Source organism: Humulus lupulus, chromosome 9 (genome assembly GCF_963169125.1).
Source record: "Humulus lupulus chromosome 9, drHumLupu1.1, whole genome shotgun sequence".
NCBI classification, from domain to species: Eukaryota; Viridiplantae; Streptophyta; class Magnoliopsida; order Rosales; family Cannabaceae; genus Humulus; species Humulus lupulus.
In genome coordinates this window covers 1,730,894-1,756,564 of record NC_084801.1, presented here as the reverse complement: position 1 = coordinate 1,756,564, position 25,671 = coordinate 1,730,894, and the positions used below count along the sequence as shown (strand labels likewise).

Genomic DNA, 25,671 nt, shown 5'->3' with positions numbered 1-25,671 from the left:
TGTTTTAATAAATGTAATTGGTTAGGTTAAACTGTCACATCAGTGCGTATAATGTTTGAGTAACAATGTACATTGTATTACATTTTAAGTGTTAAAAATAATATTTAAAAACTGCGTAGATGTGTTTTTACTTTAAATTCTCATTTTAACAACTTAAATTATCCTAAATTTTCTAAAAATTATGGTAATTATCTTGTAACTAATAGTTTTACAATTTTGATAATATTATTTGATATCAGTTTTATTAACAAAATATTAAAAATAAATAAATAAATGAATTTGGAGGAAAATCTCATTTGAGATTCCAGTGGGGGATTTGGTAACTGAGAAAGTGAGGAAATCAGTGAGAAAAGTTGCGAGAAAATGAGTGGACCAACGAAGAAGGTGGTTGATGTTGCCTTCAAGGCTTCCAGGAACATTGACTGGGACGCCATGGCCAAGCTTCTCGTCACCGAAGAGGCTCGCAAAGAGTTCTCCACCCTCCGCCGTGCCTTCAACGAGGTCAACACAACTCTTCAAACCAAGTTCAGCCAGGTTCTTAAACTTAATTCTACCCTTCTCCGGAGAGTTAGTTAGGTCATATATTGATGCTGAAATTTAGTGCCTTTAATCTTCAAAATTCATTTTTGGGCATGAAAAGATAATAATTTCTTCATTTTTGTGTGTGTGGATAAAATGTAATAGAAAACATTGGTTGAATTTGATACGAGTGATGATCAAATGTACTGTACAAGACAATACAATGTTTCTATGTAATGCGTTTTGTGGCATTGTTTTTGGGTTTATCAATGTTGAAAGTTTTGGTCTTTTGTTGTCATTTTTGGACATTGTTTTTCAGGAGCCCGAACCTATTGACTGGGAATATTATAGGAAAGGGATCGGATCTCGCCTGGTGGATATGTATAAGGAGGCTTATGACAGTATGTAACCATACTCATAACTCTATTATCTTCATCCTAAATCTTCTCAGTAGTCCGTGCATGACTATGTATGTAGTTTCATTATTTCATTTGGTTGCATTCTGCATTGATAGTCTAATTATAACGAGGTGGCTGTTTTCCAATACATTGAGGTTTGCATATTCTGCTCTTTACAATTACATTTGAAATGAGATTGAAGCTTTTCTTGGAAGGGGGCATTTTGATGGGATTGTTATTTATTTATTTTTATGACTATATGGCACCATCATGATCATGTCATAGCATCATTTATGCTTCCTTTGTCTTTGGACTGTAATTATTGGTGGATATGAGTAGTTTGTAGTGTTTTAGTTTAACATTTTAAGAGAACGTCAGGACTCAGCTTCAGAACAAGAACTTATTGTTTGTTGTGTTGAGTAAGAACGTGTCAACTCGTTCTCCATGGCATTCCTGCATTTTTATTTCGTATTGTGCAGAGGTAGCAATAAGATATGTTTGATCTCTTATTGTTTCTGGCTGTATTCAGTGAAGTTCTTAAGTTATGTATAGTGTCACCCATGCTATAAATTAGTACACGCATTATTAGTTATTAACATATATTTGATTGTTGGATCTGTAATTCTACCAAGTTACTTTTTGTTTCACTGCGCTAACCGATTTTTAACCCCTCTCCAAACCCTGTAGCTTGTTCATGGATTTATTTGGTTGGTTAGTTGTTTATTCTTTTCTCCCCAATAAAATACCAGATTAGGCTGCTAAAATCCCCACAAAAAAATTATGTATTGAGAATGTAGTTGCATTAATGATCAGAGTAGATTTTGCTTTATAATTTGTTATTTTAGTAATTGACCATTCAACAAACTAAGCTGTTTTTCTTTAACTGTCTTATTGTTAGTCTCCTTTTCATGTTTTCTTCAATGATTTTCATCTGCAGGCATCGAAATCCCAAAATATGTAGATACAGTCACTCCTCAATACAAGCCCAAATTTGACTCATTGGTGAGAATTTGAGCAGCACTATTTACCCTTTTTTTTTACTTTGATATTTTTTTCTTGCTTGGCATCTCCTTTTCCTAACAATTATCCTGTAATATATTGCTATGGACTATTACACTACTACAGTTGGTGGAATTGAAGGAAGCAGAGGAGAAGTCTTTTAAGGAATCAGAGCGTTTAGAGAAGGAGATTGCTGAAGTTCAAGAGTTGAAGGTAAGGAAAATAAAAAGAATTTATAACCCGAGAGGAGTTAGCTCAAATGGTCAGACATGTGGTGGCTTACTCCGCAATGTCTGAAGTTTGAGCTCCTCATGGTTACCTACATAGTTTGCCATAATATTCTTGTCTCCAAATATTATAGGGTTAGGAAGAGAGCCTAATATCAGAAAAAGAAAAAGAATTCATAAAACCACTCTTATCTTTTCTTATTGTGATCATTTAAGCTCTAACAACAGATTTTCTTGTCATTTTCTTGACAGAAAAAGATAAGCACCATGACTGCAAACGAATACTTTGAGAAGCATCCCGAGCTGAAGAAGAAATTCGATGATGAAATCCGGAATGACTATTGGGGTTACTAAGGAGGAACATACATTTTCTCGATCTCGATCATATTTCAACTATAATTTGGTCTCCTTTTCTGTCTCAACCTTTAAAACCAAATTGTTTTCTTTGTAATTTGGTGACCATATTCATCAGTTGGAAGATTGAGTTCATCTGCACCTCCAACAAAAGTTTATTTTCCATTTATTGAAATGAGTTTGATCATCCTAACTTGTTTAAACTCATATGGATTAGATATTTTGTATAAGACCCTTGCAACAAAGGATCATCAATAAGTATTACAGTTCTATCTATATATTCTTTTGTTATATTTAATGAGTGTGATCAACAAGATCTCTCCATCTCCAATTTCTTTACAAGTATATTTTAGTATGATATTGTATTGTGAAGCTTTTTGGACTTGCATGAAATTTCTTTCAAATTCAAAGTGAGGCTGCAACTTTACTCTTTTTCTTTTCCTTTTCCTTTGTCAGAGGAATTGAAAAAATAAATAAAAATAAAATATTAAAAGGTTACTTTCTAGTAGTATGGTTTGAAATTAGACCATATATGATGAGTCTCAAAAAATGCTAAGATATTCCATAACCCACTTTACACCCAATCTTGTATTAACTGTCATTTCATCATCCATTCATTATATTCTTCTTTGCTATGCCCATAAATAAATAAAGGGTTTATGTCTTTTTAAACTCTGTGTTTTGGCTCATTACCTGTTTGGACCTTGTGGTTTGATAAATTACTTTTTGGACCCTGTATTTTCTAAAAAGTTCAAATAGACCACTAAACTCGATTTTGATTAAAATTTTTTGAACTAAAATCACAAATAATTTCTCAAACTAATAATTCAGAAAAAAAAAAATATAGTCATTCTGCCTAAAAACTGTGTTGCTATATTCAATTTTTTGTTCATCAAAATCAGGTTTAGGGGCTTATTTGAACAATTTTACAAAACACAGGATTCAAAAATTAATTTATTAAAACACAGGGTCCTAACAGGTAATGAGGCAAAACACATGGTCTAAAAATATATAAGCTCATTCATAAATAAAGTTTCACAAAAGAAAGTTTCAGTAAATCACCAAAGTTTTAAACTTTATAAAGAAACAAAAAGTAAAACCCTGAGACCTGCTGCACATGCCTAAAGTAAAGATGCTCCACCACCAAGAAAAACTAAACGACATGTCGTAAGTAAAATCAATGAACAAGAACGTCACATCATTCATAATATATATTCAAACAAACTTTCAATTTTGTAATTTTTACTACAAGAGCTCAAACTTATACCAAGCTAATTTTATACAACAATACCACAAATTAAAGCCAACATGTTGAAGATTAGCAACAATGACAAACTTGGTTTAAACATAAACTAGTAACATTGATTGATGATTTTGTGACTTGGCCTGAAAATCAGAAAAGCACACAACTTTGGTGACTCTGAAGCTGAGAATTGACCACTCTTATCCACTGTCAACACTGTTTTGATTCTTTACTGACTATTTTTCTTTCACAATCTGTGTGAACCAAATAATGGAGTTTTTTTTTTTTTTTCCTTTGGTGTGGTGTGTGGTGTGTGGTGAGTGGTGAGTGGTGACCACCACATGTCATGATAGAGCCATTGCCTGCCATCTTCACATGCTGTCTGTCCCCAAATTCTTCTCTTTCCATCTTCACATACATTGCCCATAATTTGTCCTAAACTACTCTGACACTCTCTCTTCTGTTACACTAACCCAAATTGGCAATCAACCAACCTTTTTTTTCTTTTCTAGTTAGACAAACAAGCTCACCATGCTATATTATATTATACTACTTTTGGGTACATGTCAAATATACTTTCTTTAATATATATATATATTGGTTTGTTAAGTTGGAGCCCTTTTTTTTTTTTTTTTATGATTGTTATGGGAAATTGGTTTCAATAATGTGTTTTGGGAAACTCATTGAGCAGTGGGGGCTAGTGATGGAGTCTTGGAGGCCAAGGCAATGCATTGAAGGTGCCTTGGGCAAGTGACTAAGTGGTTATTTGTGAGGCCAGCTGCTTCCATGAGTGAGTGGATCACTGTTGGCCCCACAAACCTAAAACCCCTTCTCACCATGTCCTTGCTTATGCTCTCTGATTTTGAGGTCTTCACTGGTATCTTCTGGCACAGTTTGTATTGGGTGGAGATTGGTTTGTGATTCACAAATCCCCATAAGTACTTCTCCAAAGACCCCATTTCCTTCTTAATCTGCAAAATCACTCAAAACACTTAGCAAATTTTGTATGACTACTCATGTATCAATTCAATTTTAGTAAGTGTACTATTATTGTACATAGTGTTTTCTAAAGGGTGTACCTCTAGAATTCTGCCAGCATTATCAACAACTCCTCTAATGAGGCTCAGCTCAATGTTGTATTCTGTGTTGATTGATTTGATTTTCTTTTCACTGTATTTAGCAACTACTTCTGCATCAAACCCTGAAAATGCTTCCCTGCACAAACATAATCCAAGAACAAGAGACATAACATGAGTACTCTCATTACTAGAGCCAAACAAACAGATTACTTATGTGATCAAATGGAATTAAATGAAACTTACCTGAATGTTTGCCTTTTCTTCAAGACTGAAGTCCAGTCTGATCCAACTTGAGCTCCAGTCAGTAATAGCAACTCAAATAAAAGCCTGCATATACACAAACATATATAAATACACAGCATAATGAGAAGAAGAAAAAAAAACAAAAAGTTGGGAGCGTGACATGTTCTGTTTATAGAGAGAAAAGAAAAAGCTTATTTACTTGTCATCATGGACAGGGACACCCCATTCTTCATCATGGTAAGCAACATAAATAGGATCTGCAAAAGACAATACAGACGATTTTGTTTAATCATATCAACTAGAACTCATCATAAGAAGATGTTATCAATTATGTTTGAGGTGGAATATATACCTGAGTTTGGTGTTATATAACTGCATCTCTTTTGTTCTCTAGTACTACCAACAACAACACCAGCAGCATCCAAAGGAGAATCAAACTTAGCAGACTTTGTTCTTCCATAATGGGCAATTTTCATCTTTCTTTGTTCTTGCATAGTGGCAACTTGTTCCCTCCTAGCAGCTGCTATGCTTCCTGGAGTCTCAACTAACAAAGAAGTCTCAACAGGAACAACAGCACTAGACTTCTTTGACTTCTTCACTTCATTGATAGCTTTGGTCATGAAAAGTGGTGTAATAGTATTAAGAGCCTTCTCAGTGTCATTAACATCTTTTCCTCTCTTGATAGCTGGTGGCCTTGGAGATGGCAACTTGGGAGAGACAGGAGGTGAATTAGCAGGAGATTTTGTTGAACTCTTTTTAAGCGAATTTCGCCTCTCCAAGCTCGAAACTCGGTTACATGTTGGCTGAAGAACAGGGCGGCCATTGATCTTAGGCATAGTGAGCTGCTGAGATTTTGGCTTAGCTGAACACATTTTTGAGAGTGTTGGAGAAGAGTATTGATGAGATGAGGAGGAGGGATGAGTAGTTGAGAAGTTAAGGAGAAAAGGGTATTTATAGAAAGTAGAAGAGTGGGGACATGAGAGACAAGTTTGAGAAGTTGGAACATGGGGGTGTTGGGGGTATGCAGCCATACACATAATAATCCTCTAGTGAAGGGTATTACTTTTTGGCTATATAGTGACAGTGACACCCTCCTAAATGCTTAACTAATTCTCTTCAATTCTAGTTTTAAACCCCATCCAAATCTAATCACTCATAATAATAATAATATAAAGTAATAAAGAGTAATTGGTAAAAATTGACCATCAAAACGTCACTTTGCAAAATGACCTTCATTCTTGGTACCGATTTTGTTAGACAGAGTGTCAAGTAAATCGGGAGGTTATTTTGCAAAAAAATTATCAAAAAAATACTATTGTGCAAAGTGAGTAATTTTCTTTTGCCAAATAGTACTCCTAACAATAGATATATCTTCTAGTAGATAACGGAAATTCTTAGTTTTAACAGTTTTTTTTTTCCGTTAACTTTAACGGAATATTTTTATATTTAACCGAATATTCTTGTATTTAACAGTAGATTGTAAATATGACTTCAACTTAAATAAATGAATAGTTAAACAAATTAAAATATGATATTTTTGAGAGATTTTACAATAATAATTATTTTAAAATAATAAAACCATATATTTTATAACTTAAATAAAATTTAATTAAACTTAATATTATATTAAACATATAATATATAATCTTTTGTTGTCACTGCCAAATTAAAAAACTAAAACAAACATAAACTTAAACAAAAAAATTAATTAAAATATGATATTTTTAAGATATTTTATGATAATTTAAATAATTAAATCATATTTATTTAAAAATAATAAAGACATACATATTATTTTTTTATCTTATAAATTTGTGTGATAGTTTATTTTTTTATTAAGTGATTGGAGCTCTTTTTCTTCATCAAAGGACATTGTAAGATATATTAGAAACTAAAAATAATTGATGCATGTATACTACTATCTACACTGACTTTTTCTATTCTTATTTTATTTATATTATTAATTTCTTTTTATATATGTATTTTATATATATGTCATGCATCTATGTAAATATATATTTATGTCAGCGTTGTCTTTAGATGTCATATATGTAGAGATTATTGATATAAATATTTATAGAGTTTATACATTTTTAGACCCTGTGTTTTGCCTTATCACCTGTTTGGACCCTGTGTTTTGACAACTTATTTTTTGGACCCTGTGTTTTGTAAAATGGTTCAAATAGGTCCCTAAACCTGATTTTAATGAACAAAAAATTGAGTATAACAACACAGTTCTTAGGCAGAATGACTGTATTTTTGTTCTGAGTTGTTAATTTGATGAATTATTTGTGATTTTAGTTCAAAAAACTTTGATCAAAATCGAGTTTAGGGGTCTATTTGAACTATTTTAGAAAACACAGGGTCCAAAAAGTAATTTGTCAAAATCTAGAGTCCAAACAGGTAATGAGACAAAACACAGGGTTTAAAAATGTATAAACCCATATTTATATATACTATAGAACTATAATTAATTCTATTATATATATATATATTTTCTTTAAAAAAACTGTGAACTAATTTTTATTAAAATTATAGACAATGTTTACAACTTTAAACTAAGAAAACGTATATTGCACGTTGGTTCTACCTAGTATAATAAGATAAAACAAGAAAGCTCTCTTGTGAAGTTGTGAATGTGAACCCCAAGAAAGAAGGGTTAAAGGGCAGTGGTGCCAACTGCCAGCCCTTTCATAGGGACCTCTACTTCCCTATAGTTTGTGCTTTTACTGCTCAATGAATTCATATGTCATATTTCCCAAGCTGGAGTAGGGTCAAGGAAAGTGAACAATCAATGATTCTCTTATGAGCTGGCCAAAAACTCTTTGCTCATCTTTGATTCCTAATCAAACACAAAGTGATTTATTATTCTATTCTCTCATTTCAGAGTAGACATTGAACTAAAAAAATAATACTTAATCCAAAGTTCCCATGACTTGTAATTTTCCAAGTCTTTATCAGTGGACCATTGTGTTTGCTGATCAGTTCACCATTTATGCTCCAATTGTCAAATGGCCCTTGGAAACTCAATAAAAAACTTATCTTATTAATCCCCATATGTTACCATTAAATGGGAATATCACATTCATTCATATGATATGTGACATATTTTTTGGAAGAGACTAAGGTCACCTGTCTAATGTCCATGAGTGACATGACATCTTGGTCTCAAATTAATTAAAGCTCTCACTTATGGCGGAGGTGGCGGAGGAAAATGGTGGTAACAACCCAAATATCAAAATTTAGGAGGCGATGGATTAAAATCAACAAAAGTGTTAGTAATTATAGCTATTGTATATTTTCATTCACGAAACTTATGATTAATGGCAATGTTTAAAATACCGCTTTTATGCCTCAAGACGTTTTGTTTTTGTGAGGCGAGGCGAGGTGTAAGCCTTAAATATTTAATTAAAAAAATATTTTTAGAACACCTAATGATATAAAGTAAGATGAATGTGTCTTATATAACTCAAGCATAGAATAAGAAATGTCATAAAATTCAAACATACCATAAAATGTATCATAAAACTCAAATATAAATATCTCATAATTTATTTAAATTTCTAAAATAAAGGTAACTTTTGTTTCTAGAACTAGAATCCTAGATTCTACTATCCCAGAACAAACTTTGATCAGTTTTTTGGGCCTATTTAGATCAGTTGTGTTTTAATTTGATTTTGGGCATTTTAGGGCATAAAAAAACCCATTACGAAAATACACCCTTGAGGGCATTTTAGGGCATTTTGGGCATGTTACTTCTACTAAACAAGACGCACGCCTTGGTGCGTTATTTTTCCACCTCAAAACCGCCCTTTTAAACATTGATTAATGGAGAACTACACATCTCTTCAAGAAAGTGTTACATGGCACTTGTCTTGGTAAATATTGAAGGTAAAAAAAAAGAGTTAAGTGAGTAGTAGTAATAATAATAATAATGCAAAGTGTTATCATATTTCAAAACATAGAAAGTGACATGTTATAGCAGAGAGATGGCTGCAACAACCGGCAGAGAAAGACAAGTACTATTATGTGGTATAGGGTAGTAATTAAGAGAAAAACTTAATAATCATGCATCAATGTATGAATGTATGAGATGAGGTCCTACTTATTTTGAGCTGTTTTATTAGCTAGCAATGAACAATATGGTGACCACCAATCACTGTTATAACATCAGCTGTGTCCAACTTACATGTTGAAAATACAAGGCCACTAATCATAAAAGAAAAGCACATGACTCTTTTAATAGTATGGTTAGCTTAGGTTAGCTTAGGTTATTATTATATGGCCAAAAAACAAAGCTTGATTGAATTAGATAAGTGGGTTTTGTTCTTATTCTAAAAAACATTGTGTGTGTGTGTATGTCATCTACAGTTGAAGTTGTAGGATAAGCCCCAAACAAACTTTCCTATCAAAGGTCAATTATCTCTTTGAAATCCACAAACATTGATATATAATATGCACTTTTATGTTCTTATGAGTTGAGAAATCCACACATTATTATATTATTCACAATAAACTTGGTACCAAATTTGATCCAATATTCACAATATGATTATTAAGAGAGTTTCATTAATTATTATAAAATAAAAGAATAACAAGCCATGTGGTGGGAAAGTGAGGTTTCATTTATAAGAATAGAGGCATTAGAAGGACAAATGAAAACATTTATGGCATTTGCTATTGGAACTTCCACCTTGTCTTATTGGTATGACAAAGCCTAATTATTATAATTATTATTAGAGTAATGATATGTGCACCCAAAATATGTACACAAACATTACACACAGTGATGTATCACTGCTTTTTAAAACAGTGGGTCTCAGTTTTAATAAATGTGATTGACTAGACTAAACTGTCATATTACTATGTGTAATGTTTAGGTGTATTTTGGGTGCACGTATCATTACTATCATTATTATTATAAACATTAATCATCTACCATTCATGGTTGTATTCTTATTTTAAACCATCAAGTTAGTTAAGTTTTCATATTGTTATTGAACCATATGTCAATTCTTGCCCATAAATGATTATAAAGTAACTATTGAGAATGAGTAGTTAATAGTCAATTATTTAGGTGGTGATCATGACTCAGCTCAAAGTTGGTATAAGCATCACATGTTGTGTGTTCTAGATTAGATTACTCCTTTTCTAGATAGGTATATACATAATTCAATTAATTTAGAGGTCCATTGTATGGATGATAGACATTAGACTATATAGATATTGATAAATACAAAATATAGGATCCAAAAAATAATTTGTAAAAATTCAAGGTCCAAACAGATAATGAGACAAAACACATGATCCAAAACTGTATAAATCCTTCAATTAATTTAGAGATTCATTGTATGGGTGATAGAATCTTATATATTAGACTTTTACAATTCAAATATATAAATATGGATAAATACAAAAAATAGAGAGAATTGAGGAGGAGCTGTTTAGACCCTTGTCACATGCAATATAATCAATTGCTGAGCTTGTCTTATGCATACACTTGCTTCATCTCTATATCATTCAAATTTGTAATATAGATCATCACATGTATGTACTTTTCATTTTTTGCTTTATGATAATGATAGGTTTGATTAAAAAACAAGCAATTTACTTTGGCTAATTAAGCAAAGCAATCTTACAAACAAAGCTCTTGAGGATTTTATTTTGTTTTATATAGATTTTTCTAGTATAATATCACACTTCTTTTCCTTTCTAGAATTTTTAATTGAATAGTATAATACATGGCCTTTAATTTAATCATAAAAGAGAGTTATAGTGGGTCTCATTACAAGTAACATCAAAAGGTAGATTTCATTAAATTATTAAAGTATTATTAAATCATTGTTGTAATTTACATCTCAAGTGTTGAGAGACAACAAATAACACACTTTAATATTATTATTATTATTATTATTATTATTATTATTATTATTATTATTATTATTATTATCATTGTTTTTAAAATGAGTATTTAAATAATGTAAACCATAAGTAGTGGTGATCATGAAGCAACAAATATCAAGGGGCAGTAATTATATAAAAAAATAGAATAATATGTGTAGTATGAGGATTTGGCCCAATTGATTGAAAAATAGATGGCTTTAGTTATACAGTTTGTAGTTGATTAATTTGATCATATTTAAAACCTATTAAATTCCAAATTAAATGAAATTGTGTGAATATGGTTCCCACCTAGCTACTCACATCCAAAGCATTAACTAACTATACATATATGTACATATATAGGAATAGGTATCTCTTTTCTAAAACATTGTGAGGATTTTGTACAAAATTGGAGTTAGTTGCATGTTATTTCAACGGGCAATATTGAGAAATGATATGAATGCACCTAAATATTACACACAGTGACATAACAGTTTAGTTTGACCAATTATATTTATCAAAACTGAGATTCATTATTTCAAAAAGCAATGTCACAGTAAATAATATTTGGATATATATTTTGAGTGAACCTATCATTACTCGTATTGTTATATATGTTATAAGTAACATGGAGAATAACAGGAAAATCATTATTGGAAAATAAGAAAGTCTCTTTTTCCCTTGTCACATTTTTTTGTCAAATAGATGAAATAACAATTTGATAATATAATATTAGCTTTCCAATACAAAATATAAGAATGTATAATACAAATATGAATGCATCCATATAATCTATATTTACAGACCAAGAACATCATAACATGGATGAAGCAAACAATATGTTTCCAATGTTAGTAACGTGGAATGCACGTTTCTATAGTTTTATTTATAAAATTTATTAATTATTTTTATTAAATTTATATTAATTTCATGTAAATTTTAAATAAATATCCTGTTTTAATTAAATAATTTTTTTTAAGTTTATGTTTGTTATAGTTTTTGAATTTGAGAGTGACAACAAGAGATTATATATTATATGTTTAATGTAATATTAAATATTATACGTAGATTTTAAATTTAAGTTTCTTGCTAGTTTTTTTTTTTTAAATAATTTGTTGCTAATTGACAATAGATTATATTATAGATTTAATATGATATTATTCTAAAAAGTGAGTTTAAGTTTAATTAAATTTTATTTAAGTTATAAAATGATTTTATTATTTTTAAATAACTATCATTAAAAAAATATCCTATTTTAATTTGTTAATTATTTCTTATTTTTAAATAATTATCATTGTAAACTATCTAAAAAATATCATATTTTAGTTTGTTTAATTATTTATTATTATAAATAATTATAATGGTAAAATATCTCAAAAATATCATATTTTAATTTTTTTAATTATTTATTTTATTTTATTTAAGTATAAGTGATGTTTACAAATTACTGTTAAATATAAGAATATTCTGTTAAATATAAGAATATTTTGTTAAAACTAATATTAAAAAAATAAAATGAATTTACGTTATCTGCACACTTATTATATAGAAGATATATATATATATATATGGAAGACTTCTCAATATTTATTACCTATGCATGGATGATTACCATAAATCATTAAACAAGATTTTTATGTGGAGTGATTATAATGATGGTGAAAATAAATAAATAAAAAATATAAAATCAATAATTTCAATTTTTTTTAGATTAATTAGGCAATAAACATTAGTTAGAATGATAATGATCACATTAATTCTAAAAAAAAAATTCTCATGGAATTGATAAAAAGAACGATTCAAGAATGAAGAATGAATGAATAACGAATATTAAATAAATATTTTTTATTTTTTATTTAATAAATATGTAACCGTCACTTCATCAAGTAGTTTTTCCAAAAATTTAAAAAAGTCAAAATTTATTTTTAGAAATATTAATTAACAATTATAAATATAAATAATTGATCTTAATCCAATGATAATATTAGGTCACCATCCATAGGTAGTAACTAATAACTATTAAAAGTGCCTCGTATATATATATATATATATAATAATGATATACAGGGAGACCCTATAATCCAATTCCAAAGTCAGTTCCGAAACATAAAATTAAAACACAAAACATTAATGTTATTATAAATTTCAGTTTATATACAAATTTTTTCCGATATCTATAAAATTTTCATTCTATGTATGAAATTTTATAGATATGATGGGCTAAAAAAGCCTTGGACTTTGGACCTTAATATATATACATATATTTATATGAATAGGAAGTTATGCTACTTTAACAGAGTACTAGCTGAAAAGTGGAATTAGTCTCTGTTCAGAAGGAAGAAGAAAAGGAAAAACACAACACAACAGTTAGAAGGGTCAGCAATGCTTTTAAAGCTTCTATAGTTTGTTAAAAAGCATTTTACTTGGTTAAGAATTTACATACTTGTATTACTGGTCACCCTCACTGGAGTAAAATGAGACTAAAAGCTCATGTGGGGTGGACATGATACACTATTTTCAGGCAGAGATTGCTTTATACCATGTTACTGGTAAAATGTCTTTTGGAGCCATATTGCTGCAACAGTTAGTAATTGTTTTCTTATAACCAAGCATAGGACTGTATAGCCCAAGTAGTTGCAGACTTAACTAAAATCTTCATTTGCAGCCATCATTTATTGAGTTCATATCAGAAAAAGAATGAACAGAATATAGAGATGGAAAAGAAAGAGGAAAGAAAAATCTTTGATTTACCAGTAATCTCTACAAGAGCACATTCCATTTTTGAAATGGTGGAACTGATTTCGATCTCTAACAGTAATCTCTCGTTCATAGATCACTGAAATGAGTTTAGTGTAAGTGTGACAGTCACTGCACATTCTGAGATTTCTAACTATTCTTATAGGAGATCCTTGAGAAGTATGTATAAGAGAAAAAGCTATAGCTAACTTCTGACTGTGATACTTTAGTCTCTCTATCTTCTCTTCTTCATCTACATCAAGCAAAACAAGTGAAGTGTCTGGAGCATACTCTTCAAATCTGAGTTGCCATTCCATTTGGTGTATCATCTCATGTACACCTTCACACTGGGGGTATGACATGTCCTGTGAGACAAACTTGAAAACCTTTCTCTTCACCTCAACCATGCTGAACCCAAGATTTGGCATCAATCCCTTTGAAGCCATTTCGGTTCGAATCCTAGCAACATTGTCCCACTTCTGAGATTTTGCATACATGTTTGAAAGCACCACATAGTCACCAGGGTTCTGAGAATTCATCTTGACTAAATTTTCTGCTGCAGTCTCTCCTATTTCCAAGTTACCATGAACTCTACAAGCACTAAGAAGGCTCCTCCATATAATGTCATTCGGCTTGATGGGCATGCTCTTAATGAACTCGAATGCTTCATTCAACATCCCTGCTCTTCCAAAAAGATCTACAATACAGCCATAATGTTCAACTGTTGGTTCAACTCCATGCTCGGATTTCATCCTCTTAAACCATTGCAGACCCTCATCAACCATGCCAGCATCACTACAAGCACTCAGAACACTCATATACACAATCTCGTCCGGTGTCAATCCTTCTTCAAGCATTTCAGAGAAGACCTCCAGAGCCTTCCTACCATGTCCATGCATAGCCAGCCCTGAGATCATCACTGAGTAGGACAGCTGGTTCTTCTTCTTCTTGGCCATCTGGTTGAACAAACACAACGCTTTCTCCAGACACCCACATTTCACATACATATCTATTAAGGAAGTCTCTACTATCACATTGTGTCCACTAATGTTCCTCAACAAGTACCCATGTGTGCACCTTCCCAAATCAAGAGCACCCAGATGGGTGCAAGCAGAAAGCACACTAACTAATACACTCTCCTCAGCCCTCAACCTTCCCTCCTCACCCATCATATCCCCAAAAAGCATGAGACACTCCCACCACTTGCCTAAACTAGCATGAACAGAAATAATAGCACTCCACGAAGCAACACTCCTTTCAAGCATTTGATCAAACACGTCACAGCTAAGTTCAATTCTCCCACTTTTTCCATACATGTTGATTAAACTATTTTGCACAAATAAATCACCTTGAAACCCAAGCTTAAAGGTATGCCCATGAATCAGTACTCCTTCCTCAAGTGCAGATAACCTAGCACAGGCCTTGAGCAGAGGTGGGTAAGTGAAATTATCAGGCTCAACTCCACTCTCCAACATTTCACAGTAGAGTATCAAGGCTTGACCCCAGTTCATATCCTTGACGTGTCCTCTGATCATGGTGTTGAACAAGAAAGCTTCTGGTTCATCAATACGCCGGAAAATCTTGCAGGCATAGTCCATGCTTCCCCAGTCAGAAAGAGCAGCAGTGGCCACAAGGTTTCCTGCACAAAAGGGGTCACAGAAAAGTCCAAACTTCAGAATTCGGGCATGAATTTGGTTGATTTCTTTGATGGTTCTGCATGTTTTGAGCAAGGAGATGCATTCTTGGACCTTGGAACTGAAATTGAATTCTGGGGTTTCTTTGGTGGGAAATAAAAGATGGGTTTGGTTCAGGACTGATGTCCCACAAGTCATCCTGCTGGTGGTGATGATGATGATGATGATGATGATGATGATGTTATCCACACCATTGTTGCTAAGCTTCCATTATCATTTTCCAATGAAACATCTTGTGTGGAGTAGCAAAGTGAGTGAGTGAGTGAGTTAGTAAGTGGAGATGTTGAGTAGAAGAGTGAAAATGGTTATTGGAATCTCATCCTCATCATCATCTGAGTCTGAGTTTGGAAGAGATTATGGGACAAGCAGATTCTGTGGATAGGATAATGTCTCATGCAAAACATTAAGGTGGGGTCACATGAAATAATTCATATGCACACATTAAATAACCATTTTCACTTTTGTTAGAATTATACATTTGCCCTTTATTTTTGATATTGTCTTTAAATACCCCTAATTAACAAAATTAGTATTTTTTTACCCCTAACAACTTCTCTTAATGTGAATTTACCCCATAATTTTTTTGTCCATCTTTAAATATCACATACATGATAAAATAATTTCAATTTTACCTAAGTTTGTTTTAATTATAAATTTGACCATACAATTGATTTTATTTTTATTTAACTATTACATAAATTAAAATAAAAAAAAGATTTATTCAGATTTTACCAATAATTTATAGGAGTTGATTATGTAATTTTTTATTACAACTAGTTTTCCACTATAAAAATTACAATTAGATTACTCCACTTTCTTTACTTACTATTATTACCAACTTCATATGTATGATCATCTCTTCCCAAGTCAATAATATTTATATAGATTCTTATGGTTGCACAAAGTAAAAATAACAAAAAAATAAATTTAAAAAAAAAATACTTTGTTGACTCTTTGAAGTAATCTTCTACTCATCTTCGGTCACAATAAGCTTGCTTTCTACAAACTCACAAGCAGGAATAGGCACCCCTAGCTGCTTTTGCATCTTCTTCACAACAAAAACTTCTCGTTCTTCACACAGTGATACAACTGTGCCTGGCCTACCTAATCGTCCGGTGCGACCAGCTCGGTGAGCGTAGTGAATTGTGTCTGTGGGCAAGTCTAGATTGACCACAAGATCACATTCTGCCACATCCAAACCTCTAGCCGAGAGTTCGTTCGTTACAAGAATTCTGATCTCTCCTTTCTTGAATTTTTTCAAAGTGGTTGATCGAGCAAGCTTGCCTAGATCGCCGTGTAGCTCTGCTGCTATCATTCCACGAGCCTCGAGCTTGAAGACTGCATCTTTTAGCTGCCTTGTGTGGTTCATGAAGGCTATAACAGACTTGGCATCAAGTGCGTGAACGCATCTCCTCAATGTGTCAACCTTGTGCTGTACTCTTGTGACGCAATGGAAGTGTTTCAATGAGGGAGGTAGCTCCACTGTTGGCTGTGTCTGAGGATTCGAGGTTGAATTGGCCGAGGACTTCGACAGGACAGGCCCAGATTGTGGGATGGATTCAAGTGGTACGACTTTTTTGGCTTGGACAAGAAGTGGATCATTCCCCCAACTCCTGGCTGCTCTTGTGACTGCAAATGGAACTGTTGCTGAAACCAAAATGGTTTGCCGCTCGATTCTCTTGGCAGCCGAGTTTTTGGGGTCTGCACTTGGTTTTCGACCAACATGTTCTAATATCCTATGCATGTCCTCGCGGAAGTTAAAAGAAAGGAGTTCATCAACTTCGTCTAATACCAAGTAACGACAGTCATGAGTGTGAAGCTTCCCAGCAGCACTGATCTCAGCAATCCGGCCAGGCGTCCCAACAACAATGACAGGTTTGTTTTTCTTAAGAGCTTCTTCCTGCCTAGAACGATTTGCACCCCCCACCAGCTGCTGAACCGCTCTTTTGTCTGTTGGACCTAATAGTTTCTCAACCTCCCTAACAATTTGCATACCCAGCTCCCTAGAAGGAGCCACTATGACAGCTTCTATGTCCGTTTTCTTCCCAGATTCTCTATATCCATCAGAAGGGCGGTCCTCCTTTAGTGGACCTACATTAGTGAGAATTGGAAGCAAATAAGCAAGAGTCTTCCCTGAACCCGTGTAAGACTGAATAACAACATCTTGACCATTGAGAATCACAGGAATAGCCGAAGACTGAACATCGGTAGGAGTTGTGAAGCCCTCACTCTCTAACCTCTCAATCAAAGTGGAAGGCAGGCCAAGCTCGGAAAATGACTTGGCTGCAAATGGTGCTGCCTCAATTTCAAGCTTCTTTGGCATCCCAGTTGGCTTAATCACATTGCTTCTTATGGCCTTCTTAGCTTTGGGGACTTCATTACGAGTATTCAACCTTTTCATTTTACTTGCTTCCCTTGGTTCTGTGGTTTCAATCTTACTCTTAATACCAAGGCTTTCAACAGTGAGAGGTCCATTGGCACGATCAACCTGATGCTGAACCGCTACACTGCTGTGGAACCAAGTCGTCCTAGAAACATGGGTAAACTTTTGGAAGCGAAGCGACCCTCCAAAAAGGAAAAAGCGTGGCGAGATTAATGCAGGCATATTTTTTCAGTTCTAGCTAGTAATTCATGCAACAAAATCTCAGTTTTTTAATCCGGTAACATCATCCGTAGCTTGAGAAGGGTTGAAGCTGCAAAGTGAACGTGGCAAAAACTAAGCACAAAACAAAACCATATTCCTCATCGTATGAGGCATTTTGTCAAACACCAGCAGAGCATGATCACTGAACAATAATATCTCAACCATAACTACTTTAAAACTGAACCAATAGAAGTTAAATTACTTCTTAATGCATCCAAACCAATAAGTGCACATACATATGATATATATATATATATATATTATAATGCTCAATTTATTTTAACACATACATTATTATATAAATAAATGGCATTATAACAATATATAAGAGCTTAATTTTGTGAGTATTGAACAGATTACATAAAGTTATAAACCGAAATCAATGAGTAAATAAAACTATATATAAAGTATACAAGATTGAGCACCTTGGGAGATAGTGGCCGTGACTGAGCTGAACAGAGAAGAGAACCACCGCACCGCGAGTCAGGAGTGGAGAAGACGAGCGCGAACGACAGAGAGAGAGAGAAAGGCTGGGCCGTGCGTGGCTGACCGTGAGCGAAGGGGCTGCGCCGTGCGTGGCTGAAGGACTGAGCGAGTGAGAGGCTGAGAGGTTTGGGTTAGTCTTTTCTTTAGGTCTCATCTCAATTCTCAACTATGATATGAAGAAGAACGATACAAAATGGGGACCCCACCTGCACTTTTTTTTTATAAAAAAATTTATTTAATCTTTCTAAATAATTTATAATATAATACTTACATCATCATAAATTATAATAACAACTTATTTTTTTCAGTTTTAAAAAATAAAGTTCAACTAGTGTTTAGATATTGTAATAAATATACTATATTTATGAATTATTTATAATAATAGTGAAACATATATATATATATATATATTTTAATAAATTTAAAGTTGTTTTTGTTTAAAAACAAAGCTTAAGTCTTATTATTAATTTATTAAAAGAATGAAAATAGACAAAATATATAGGTCTTTTAAAAAAAAAAATTTAGGTACCATTTTGGTATGAACAATAAAACAAAGGGTATTATTTGGTATTTATAAAACTAGGAGGCATATTTTGTATTTTGTATAAACTTAGGGGGTTAAAATGATATATTCCCCATAAAAATTAATGAAATTCTTAATGTTTATTATGCCTCATATGAGAATTAAATTAAGATGCATGGAGATTTGGAATATAAGTCTTTGCATCTCAGCTAGGGATGCACACGGGTCGAATTTTCGGGTTTCACGTGCATTGGGTTCGGGTTTTGCGGGTTTCGGATGGAGAAAAATGGTACCAAAACCGATCCGAAAAATTCAGGTTTTTGTGAGGTTTCGAGTTTCGGGTTTGTTCGGGTTGAATTTTGGGTTGAGGGCCTATTGGGTTTTGGGCTGAAAAGTGCAATTTTGCAAAAATACTATTTTTTTTACACATTTTTTCAAAAATACCATCACTTTTGGGCTTCGGGTCTAAACCCAAACCTGAGTTCAACAAATTTCAAACTCGAACCCGACTCGACTCTTGTCGGGTTCGGGTCAGATTTAACCCGAATTCGACAGGTTTTCCCAAATAATAGGTTTTCGAATTGTGAGTTAGGTGGGTTTTACGGATTTTTCGGATCAAATGTTCACCCCTAATCTCAACTAGTAAAATATTGAAGCATTCAATTTCTTGTAATTTACACGAAAATAAAAAAAATAAGCATTGCAAAAGATTTGACCCTCTTCGGTAACTATTAAAAAATCAATTTTTTATTTATTTAATAAAAATTTTGAAAATAAAATAAAAAATTGTGTTCGGTAACCGATTTTTACTTTTTATTTTTTAAAACTTTAATTAAAATGTATTAAAATTTGAAAACAGAAATTTCTTACTTCTAAAAATTTTTAAAACAGATTTCTCAAAAAAAAAAATTAACCAGAATTTTTTCTCCACATTACTCTTCACATCTATGGCTCTCTTTCTCTTCTTCCTCTCTCTCCCATGATGTCTCTTTTATTTTTTTTGAACAAAAATAAAAGTTTCCAAATGCATTTTTTGTTTTCAAAAAAAAAAAAATTACCAAACACATTTTAATTTTTTTTAAAATCAAATAACAAAACAAAAAAAATATTTTTATTTTTGTGTTTAAAAAATTAAAAAACACAAATTTTACCAACACAACACCATTTTCAGATTTTTAATTAAAAACTAAAAACTATTTCTTTAATAGTTACCGAACGGCCCCTTTGTTTGTACTTTTTATTTATTTATAGTTTTTATATTCTTTTAAAAAAGTTATATAAACAAAAAAAAAATTAAATAATAATTTCCAAAACACATGTTTAGTTTAGGTTGGTCTTAACACCACTAGTCTATTAACGATAGATTAATTAGTACAAATAGAGATAATTTATATGAATACCGAAATCAAAGCTCAGAACTCAAAATTCTTATCATGAATTTATGTCGACGTTGACTTTGACTTGTGCAGACTTGTCTTCCTCTCTCTCTCGAATCGATCCCAGCTCAGTTTTAGAGTGATGAGGGAAATCGGCGATTCATCATCGGCAGGCAGCACTCCTCCTCCTCCGGCGAGCTTCGATCACTTCTCGCCGACTAACTTCTTCGCCGATTATCCAGTGACTGACGATCCGATTGATCCGAAGCCAGGTTCTGATCACCACGATGACTTGTTGTGGAAACACCTTGCCGATGACGGCTGGTGCTTCTTCTCCGACAATAATAATACTATGCACGACTCCCACCACCAGACATTCACCAATGGCCGCCCTACTGCCTCGGAGCCACTTTTTCACAACAACGCCGCCACTCGTCGGCCCCCTATTCCGTCCTCCGACAGAGCCAAGCGCAAACAGAATTTAATTGGCATGGACCGAAGGGACCACCTGGCCATGGCATATACATATAGTAGTCCTATTCCTGCTTCTCCACCTCGATTACTGGTAACCCTTCACTAATATATATATATATTTATGTATATGCTCAATTTTTGTATATCTCTGGCTGGCTCTGGTTGATTAGTTTTCTTTTTGGTCTCATATTTTAAAGAGTTCATAATTACCAAGTTGCTCTATCCGATTCATTAGGAGAATAAAATGTTAGGCTTATTAATTGTTAGCTTACTAGGTAAGGGTATTACATTTCAAAAGAAAATTATAATCTAATTTTTCTTATATCAATAAGTAGACGATAATTATAGTAGTCATTTAACTAATTTTTAAAATGGGTGTTGAAATAGTTTTTTTTTTTCCACGGGAGTAAAAAGGATTAGGCATGCGTGTACTTAATTGTTTGAACTCTGACTTTGATATTATAAATTATTCAAAATTTCTTGAAAATTAGTCAATCATAAACTATGATGTACACTATCATAAAAAGAAAAATAGATTATAATTTCTTTAAGTACCAAAAAATATAAAAAAACCCTACTATAGGAGCAAAAGTGATGCCCCTAATTACTCTATATATATGCAATTATATAGTATCCCTTGTGGTAGGGGATGGGTGTCTCGGTTTTTGGCATTTAAAAAATTTATAAATCAATTGACAATGTACATTGTGTTTATAACAAGCATTCTAATTTTCAAAAATTTCAAATAATTTATTGTGCTGAAAATATAATTCAAAATAGGGAGTTGCACAGAAATAAGGCACAAAAGTCAGGCACAACTATAATTGACTCTTTGAAACCTATTTTCTGCATGTATTTTTAGAATACTAATGAGATGCTTGCTATAACTACAATGTACACCGCCGTATAAAAAAATTTGAGTACCGAAAACAGAAATAGTAGCGTCCCATTATATAATTCATGTAAATTTTAGTTACTTTGATGTCACATCATTTATTTTTTTTGGCCTCTCTTTAATGCTTTGTCTTACCAACTAGCTAGGGGTGGGATAATTCAAACGGAAACCCTTCACTGATTCAGTCATTGGCATCAGAAAATGACAGACACGAGATCTCATCAAACGAGAGTGGCAGTGAAGATGAAATACAGTCTGACCTGCCTGAAAATGAGAAGATGAAGCTCCCAGAAGTAGGAATGGAGTTCTTTTCCGAGGAAGAGGCTTACAACTTCTACAAGAAGTATGCTGGAGAGATTGGTTTCGCTGTCAGGAAAGGAAAGGTGGTCAGACTCACTAATCGAGCCATTCGAAAACGAAATTTTTTGTGTTCAAGAGAAGGTTTCAAGTCAAGGAAGATGTCTTCTGATAAGACAACTAAGTATGAAAGAAAAGAAACAAGAACAGGCTGCGAAGCAAGCATCCAACTGACTGTCCAAGATGGCAAATGGGTTATCTCAAATGTTGTTCTTGAGCACAATCATGAACTTGACAGGCCAAGGCCGAGCCATGACACTGAGGCTCCATCTTGGAGTGCGAAAACCGCTCTTGATGATGGTTATGGCAGAGTGAGGCAAGAAGATGGAACTGTCCAGTATGTCAAGCTTGATAGAACATCCAATGATGTTCAAAATTTGATGAACTTGTTCTCATACTTGCAGGCGAACGATCCATCGTTTTTCTACGCAATAAAAGTTGACAGTCAGATTCGCTCGAAGAATTTCTTTTGGAGGGATTGTAGGTCAAGGATGGACTACAGTTATTTTGGAGATGTTCTTGTTTTGGACACCACATGTAGAGTTGACAATATGGTTTATGCTCTTTTCTGGGGACTTAATCATCATCAACACTGTGTCTTATTTGGCTGTGCACTCTTGCTCGAAGAGACTTTGGACTCGTTTGTTTGGTTGTTGGAGAGTTTCATGGTGTCTATGGATATGTGTCAACCAAGAACACTTTACAGCACTGAAGAGTCTGAAGAAATATCTGCTGCAATAGACAAGGTGTTTACAAAAGCAGAACATCGTATGAGTGTGAACTCTATCAGAAAAAATGCTAAAAAGCAACTCCCAACATACTTTGAACAACCTGGTTTTGAGGTACTTTTCAACAAATGCATTTCTGATTGTCGAACAAGGAAAGAATTCGAGATGCATTGGAACTCCTTGCTTGAACAATACAATCTTCGCGAAAATCCATGGCTTGCTGGTTTGGACAAACTGTGGAAAAGATGGTCTCACTTGTTCTGTAAAAAGACCTTTTCAGCTGGGATTGAATTGATGCTCGATAGCAGTGTTAGTAACATGGATTTCATCCTCTTGAACTCTTCAAGTGAGATCCTTACACTGCCTGATTTTGTTCTGCAGTATGTTAACGAGTCAAAGCGAAGGCGTTCAGAAGAACAGCACGAAGATCTGCGCTGCAAGAAAACAGTCAATCTCAGATCAAGAAAAGGGATGGAGAAACATGCAGAGGACTTGTACACTTGCACAATGTTTGGAAAATTTCAAGAGGAACTGCTTGATAGCTTGTCACTGGCGATCGAAGAAGTTACGAGTTCTGCAAACATTTCGACCTTCAAATTGACAGAAGAAGGCCACAAGAAAGAAGACATTGTCACATTTGATTGCTCAAGCTCCTCAGTCACATGTAGCTGTGGAAAATTCGAGTCTGCTGGAATTTTATGCAGTCATTCTATAAAAGTTCTCAATGCAAAAAACATCTTCCAAATACCATCTCAGTACATAATGAAGAGGTGGACAAAATCTGCAAAGGAAGGAGATGATTCTGAAGATCCTTTGACCGGGAACAGCCAAGGGAAACTGAGTATAGTTTCAAGAAACCTAATGCACAAAGCTTTAAATGTCATATCAAAGAGTTTGGCATCTGAAGATAGTAGAAAAGTAGTTGAAACTCATCTTGATTTAGCTTCCAGAGAGGCTGACGATATTTTGAAAGAACAAGGTTCAATAGAGCAGATCAATTCAATGTCAAATCTTGATGAAGTTAACTATGTAAGAAGCCAGAACATTGCATCTAATTCCTCATGCATCAATCAAGATCGACAAGGATCAAAGTATAGACTGAAGAAAAGTATGAATAAGCAGAGGACTTGGAAGACTAATGCAAGAGAGAATGAGAGCCAGTCTCATGGTAATCACCCTTCCTAACAACCAGATATATATATATATATACTAGATACAAGCAAAGCAACGTACACGTTTGCTTAGTTTTATTTATAGAATTTATTAATTATTTTTATTAAATTTATATGTGTTTATACTTTTTTGGACTCTATGTTTTGTCCCATTACCTGTTTAGATTCTGTGTTTTGACAAATTATTTTTTGGACCCTATGCTTTGTAAAATGATTAAAACAGAACCCTAAAAAATTGAATATAACACTACAGTTTTTAAGCAGAATTATTTTATTTTTGTTCTGAATTGTTAGTTTGGTAAATTATTTGCGATTTTAGTTGAGAAAACATTGACCAAAATCGGTTTTAGGGTTCTATTTTAACAATTTTATAAAACATAGGGTCCAAAAAGTAATTTGTCAAAACACAGGGTCCAAACAGGTAATGGGAAAAAACACAGGTCCAAAAAAAGTATAAACCCAATTTATATTAATGTTATATAAATTTCAAATAAATATCATATTTTAATTAAATAATTTATTTATTTTTGTTTAAGTTTATGTTTGTTGTAGTTTTTGAATTTGGGAGGGACAACAAGAGATCATATATTATATGTTTAATGTAATATTAAATATTATGTGTGGAACTTAAATTTAAGTTTCTTGCTAGTTTTTTTAAAAAAGTAATTTGTTGCTAATTCACAGTAAGTTATATTATATATTTAATATGATATTATTCTAATAAGTCAGTTTAAGTTTAATTAAATTATATTTAAGTTATAAAACATATGATCTTATTATTTTTAAATAATTATTATTGTACAATATCTCAAAAATAACTTATTTTAATTTTTTAATTATTTATTTTGTTTTATTTAAGTTTAAATGCTTACAAACTACCGTTAAATATAATAATATTCCGTTAAAATTAACCTTAAAAAAATAAAAAACCGTTAAAACCAAGAATTTACGTTATCTACACAGTTATTAGAGTTCTTGGTTTTAACGGTTTTTTATTTTTTTAAGGTTAATTTTAACGGAATATTCTTATATTTAACGGTAGTTTGTAAGCATTTAAACTTAAATAAAACAAAATAAAAAATTAAAATTAGATATTTTTGAGATATTTTACAACGATAATTATTTAAAAATAATAAATAATCAAACAAATTAAAATATGATATTTTTTTAGATATTTTACAATGATAATTATTTAAAAATAATAAATAATAAAATAAATTAAAATATGATATTTTTGAGATATTTTACAATGATAATTATTTAAAAATAATAAAATTATTTTATAACTTAAATACAATTTAATTAAACTTAAACTCACTTATTAGAATAATATCATATTAAATATATAATATAATATACTGTCAATTAGTAACAAATTGATTTTTTTAAAAAACTAGCAAAAAATCTTAAATTTAAAATACATATATAATATTTAATATTACATTAAACATATAATATATAATTGTCACACCCAAATTCAAAAACTAAAACAAATATAAACTTAAACAAAAATAAATAAATTATTTAATTAAAATATGATATTTATTTGAATTTAATATAAATTTAATAAAAATAATTAATAATTTCTATAAATAAAACTAAACAAACGTGCATATTGCACGTTATTTGTATCTAGTATTC

General features: G+C 32.2%; 5 protein-coding genes across 5 annotated transcripts; 2 read left to right on the top strand and 3 right to left on the bottom strand.

The window, feature by feature from the left end:
• The first annotated feature begins 286 nt into the window (after positions 1 to 286).
• On the top strand, positions 287 to 2,798 carry LOC133802248 (ATP synthase subunit d, mitochondrial-like). Its single transcript, XM_062240518.1, has 5 exons — positions 287 to 534; positions 839 to 920; positions 1,855 to 1,919; positions 2,043 to 2,129; positions 2,396 to 2,798. The coding sequence occupies exons 1-5, from the start codon at positions 364 to 366 to the stop codon at positions 2,495 to 2,497; spliced, it is 507 nt and encodes a 168-aa protein (XP_062096502.1). The 5' UTR covers positions 287 to 363; the 3' UTR covers positions 2,498 to 2,798.
• An 871-nt stretch (positions 2,799 to 3,669) lies between these two features.
• Positions 3,670 to 5,997, bottom strand: LOC133800695 (uncharacterized). Its single transcript, XM_062238722.1, has 5 exons — positions 5,415 to 5,997; positions 5,262 to 5,319; positions 5,063 to 5,146; positions 4,820 to 4,955; positions 3,670 to 4,711 (listed from the first exon to the last, which is right to left on the bottom strand). The coding sequence occupies exons 1-5, from the start codon at positions 5,932 to 5,934 to the stop codon at positions 4,421 to 4,423; spliced, it is 1,089 nt and encodes a 362-aa protein (XP_062094706.1). The 5' UTR covers positions 5,935 to 5,997; the 3' UTR covers positions 3,670 to 4,420.
• Positions 5,998 to 13,662: 7,665 nt separating this feature from the next.
• LOC133802071 (pentatricopeptide repeat-containing protein At1g31920) lies at positions 13,663 to 15,739 on the bottom strand. The gene has a single exon (XM_062240307.1). The coding sequence runs from the start codon at positions 15,511 to 15,513 to the stop codon at positions 13,693 to 13,695; it is 1,821 nt and encodes a 606-aa protein (XP_062096291.1). The 5' UTR covers positions 15,514 to 15,739; the 3' UTR covers positions 13,663 to 13,692.
• A 335-nt stretch (positions 15,740 to 16,074) lies between these two features.
• Positions 16,075 to 18,665, bottom strand: LOC133802072 (DEAD-box ATP-dependent RNA helicase 47, mitochondrial). The gene is made up of 2 exons (XM_062240308.1): positions 18,445 to 18,665; positions 16,075 to 18,068 (listed from the first exon to the last, which is right to left on the bottom strand). Exon 2 carries the CDS (start codon positions 17,978 to 17,980, stop codon positions 16,343 to 16,345), a length of 1,638 nt encoding a protein of 545 aa, XP_062096292.1. The 5' UTR covers positions 17,981 to 18,068; positions 18,445 to 18,665; the 3' UTR covers positions 16,075 to 16,342.
• Positions 18,666 to 20,384: 1,719 nt separating this feature from the next.
• On the top strand, positions 20,385 to 24,290 carry LOC133802546 (protein FAR1-RELATED SEQUENCE 7-like). Its single transcript, XM_062240883.1, has 2 exons — positions 20,385 to 20,969; positions 21,920 to 24,290. The coding sequence occupies exons 1-2, from the start codon at positions 20,547 to 20,549 to the stop codon at positions 24,041 to 24,043; spliced, it is 2,547 nt and encodes an 848-aa protein (XP_062096867.1). The 5' UTR covers positions 20,385 to 20,546; the 3' UTR covers positions 24,044 to 24,290.
• The last annotated feature ends 1,381 nt before the right edge of the window (positions 24,291 to 25,671 follow it).

Excerpts from the sequence above, each read along its gene's own strand:
- LOC133802248 (XM_062240518.1), top strand. The coding sequence starts at position 364 with ATGAGTGGACCAACGAAGAAGGTGGTTGATGTTGCCTTCAAGGCTTCC. Across the intron at positions 921-1,854 it reads GTATAAGGAGGCTTATGACA|GCATCGAAATCCCAAAATAT; the intron begins GTATGTAACCAT and ends TTTCATCTGCAG. Across the intron at positions 1,920-2,042 it reads AGCCCAAATTTGACTCATTG|TTGGTGGAATTGAAGGAAGC; the intron begins GTGAGAATTTGA and ends ACACTACTACAG.
- LOC133800695 (XM_062238722.1), bottom strand. The coding sequence starts at position 5,934 with ATGTGTTCAGCTAAGCCAAAATCTCAGCAGCTCACTATGCCTAAGATC. Across the intron at positions 5,147-5,261 it reads GTCCCTGTCCATGATGACAA|GCTTTTATTTGAGTTGCTAT; the intron begins GTAAATAAGCTT and ends GTGTATATGCAG. Across the intron at positions 4,956-5,062 it reads AAGAAAAGGCAAACATTCAG|GGAAGCATTTTCAGGGTTTG; the intron begins GTAAGTTTCATT and ends ATGTTTGTGCAG.
- LOC133802071 (XM_062240307.1), bottom strand. The coding sequence starts at position 15,513 with ATGACTTGTGGGACATCAGTCCTGAACCAAACCCATCTTTTATTTCCC.
- LOC133802072 (XM_062240308.1), bottom strand. The coding sequence starts at position 17,980 with ATGCCTGCATTAATCTCGCCACGCTTTTTCCTTTTTGGAGGGTCGCTT.
- LOC133802546 (XM_062240883.1), top strand. The coding sequence starts at position 20,547 with ATGAGGGAAATCGGCGATTCATCATCGGCAGGCAGCACTCCTCCTCCT. Across the intron at positions 20,970-21,919 it reads CTTCTCCACCTCGATTACTG|GGGTGGGATAATTCAAACGG; the intron begins GTAACCCTTCAC and ends CCAACTAGCTAG.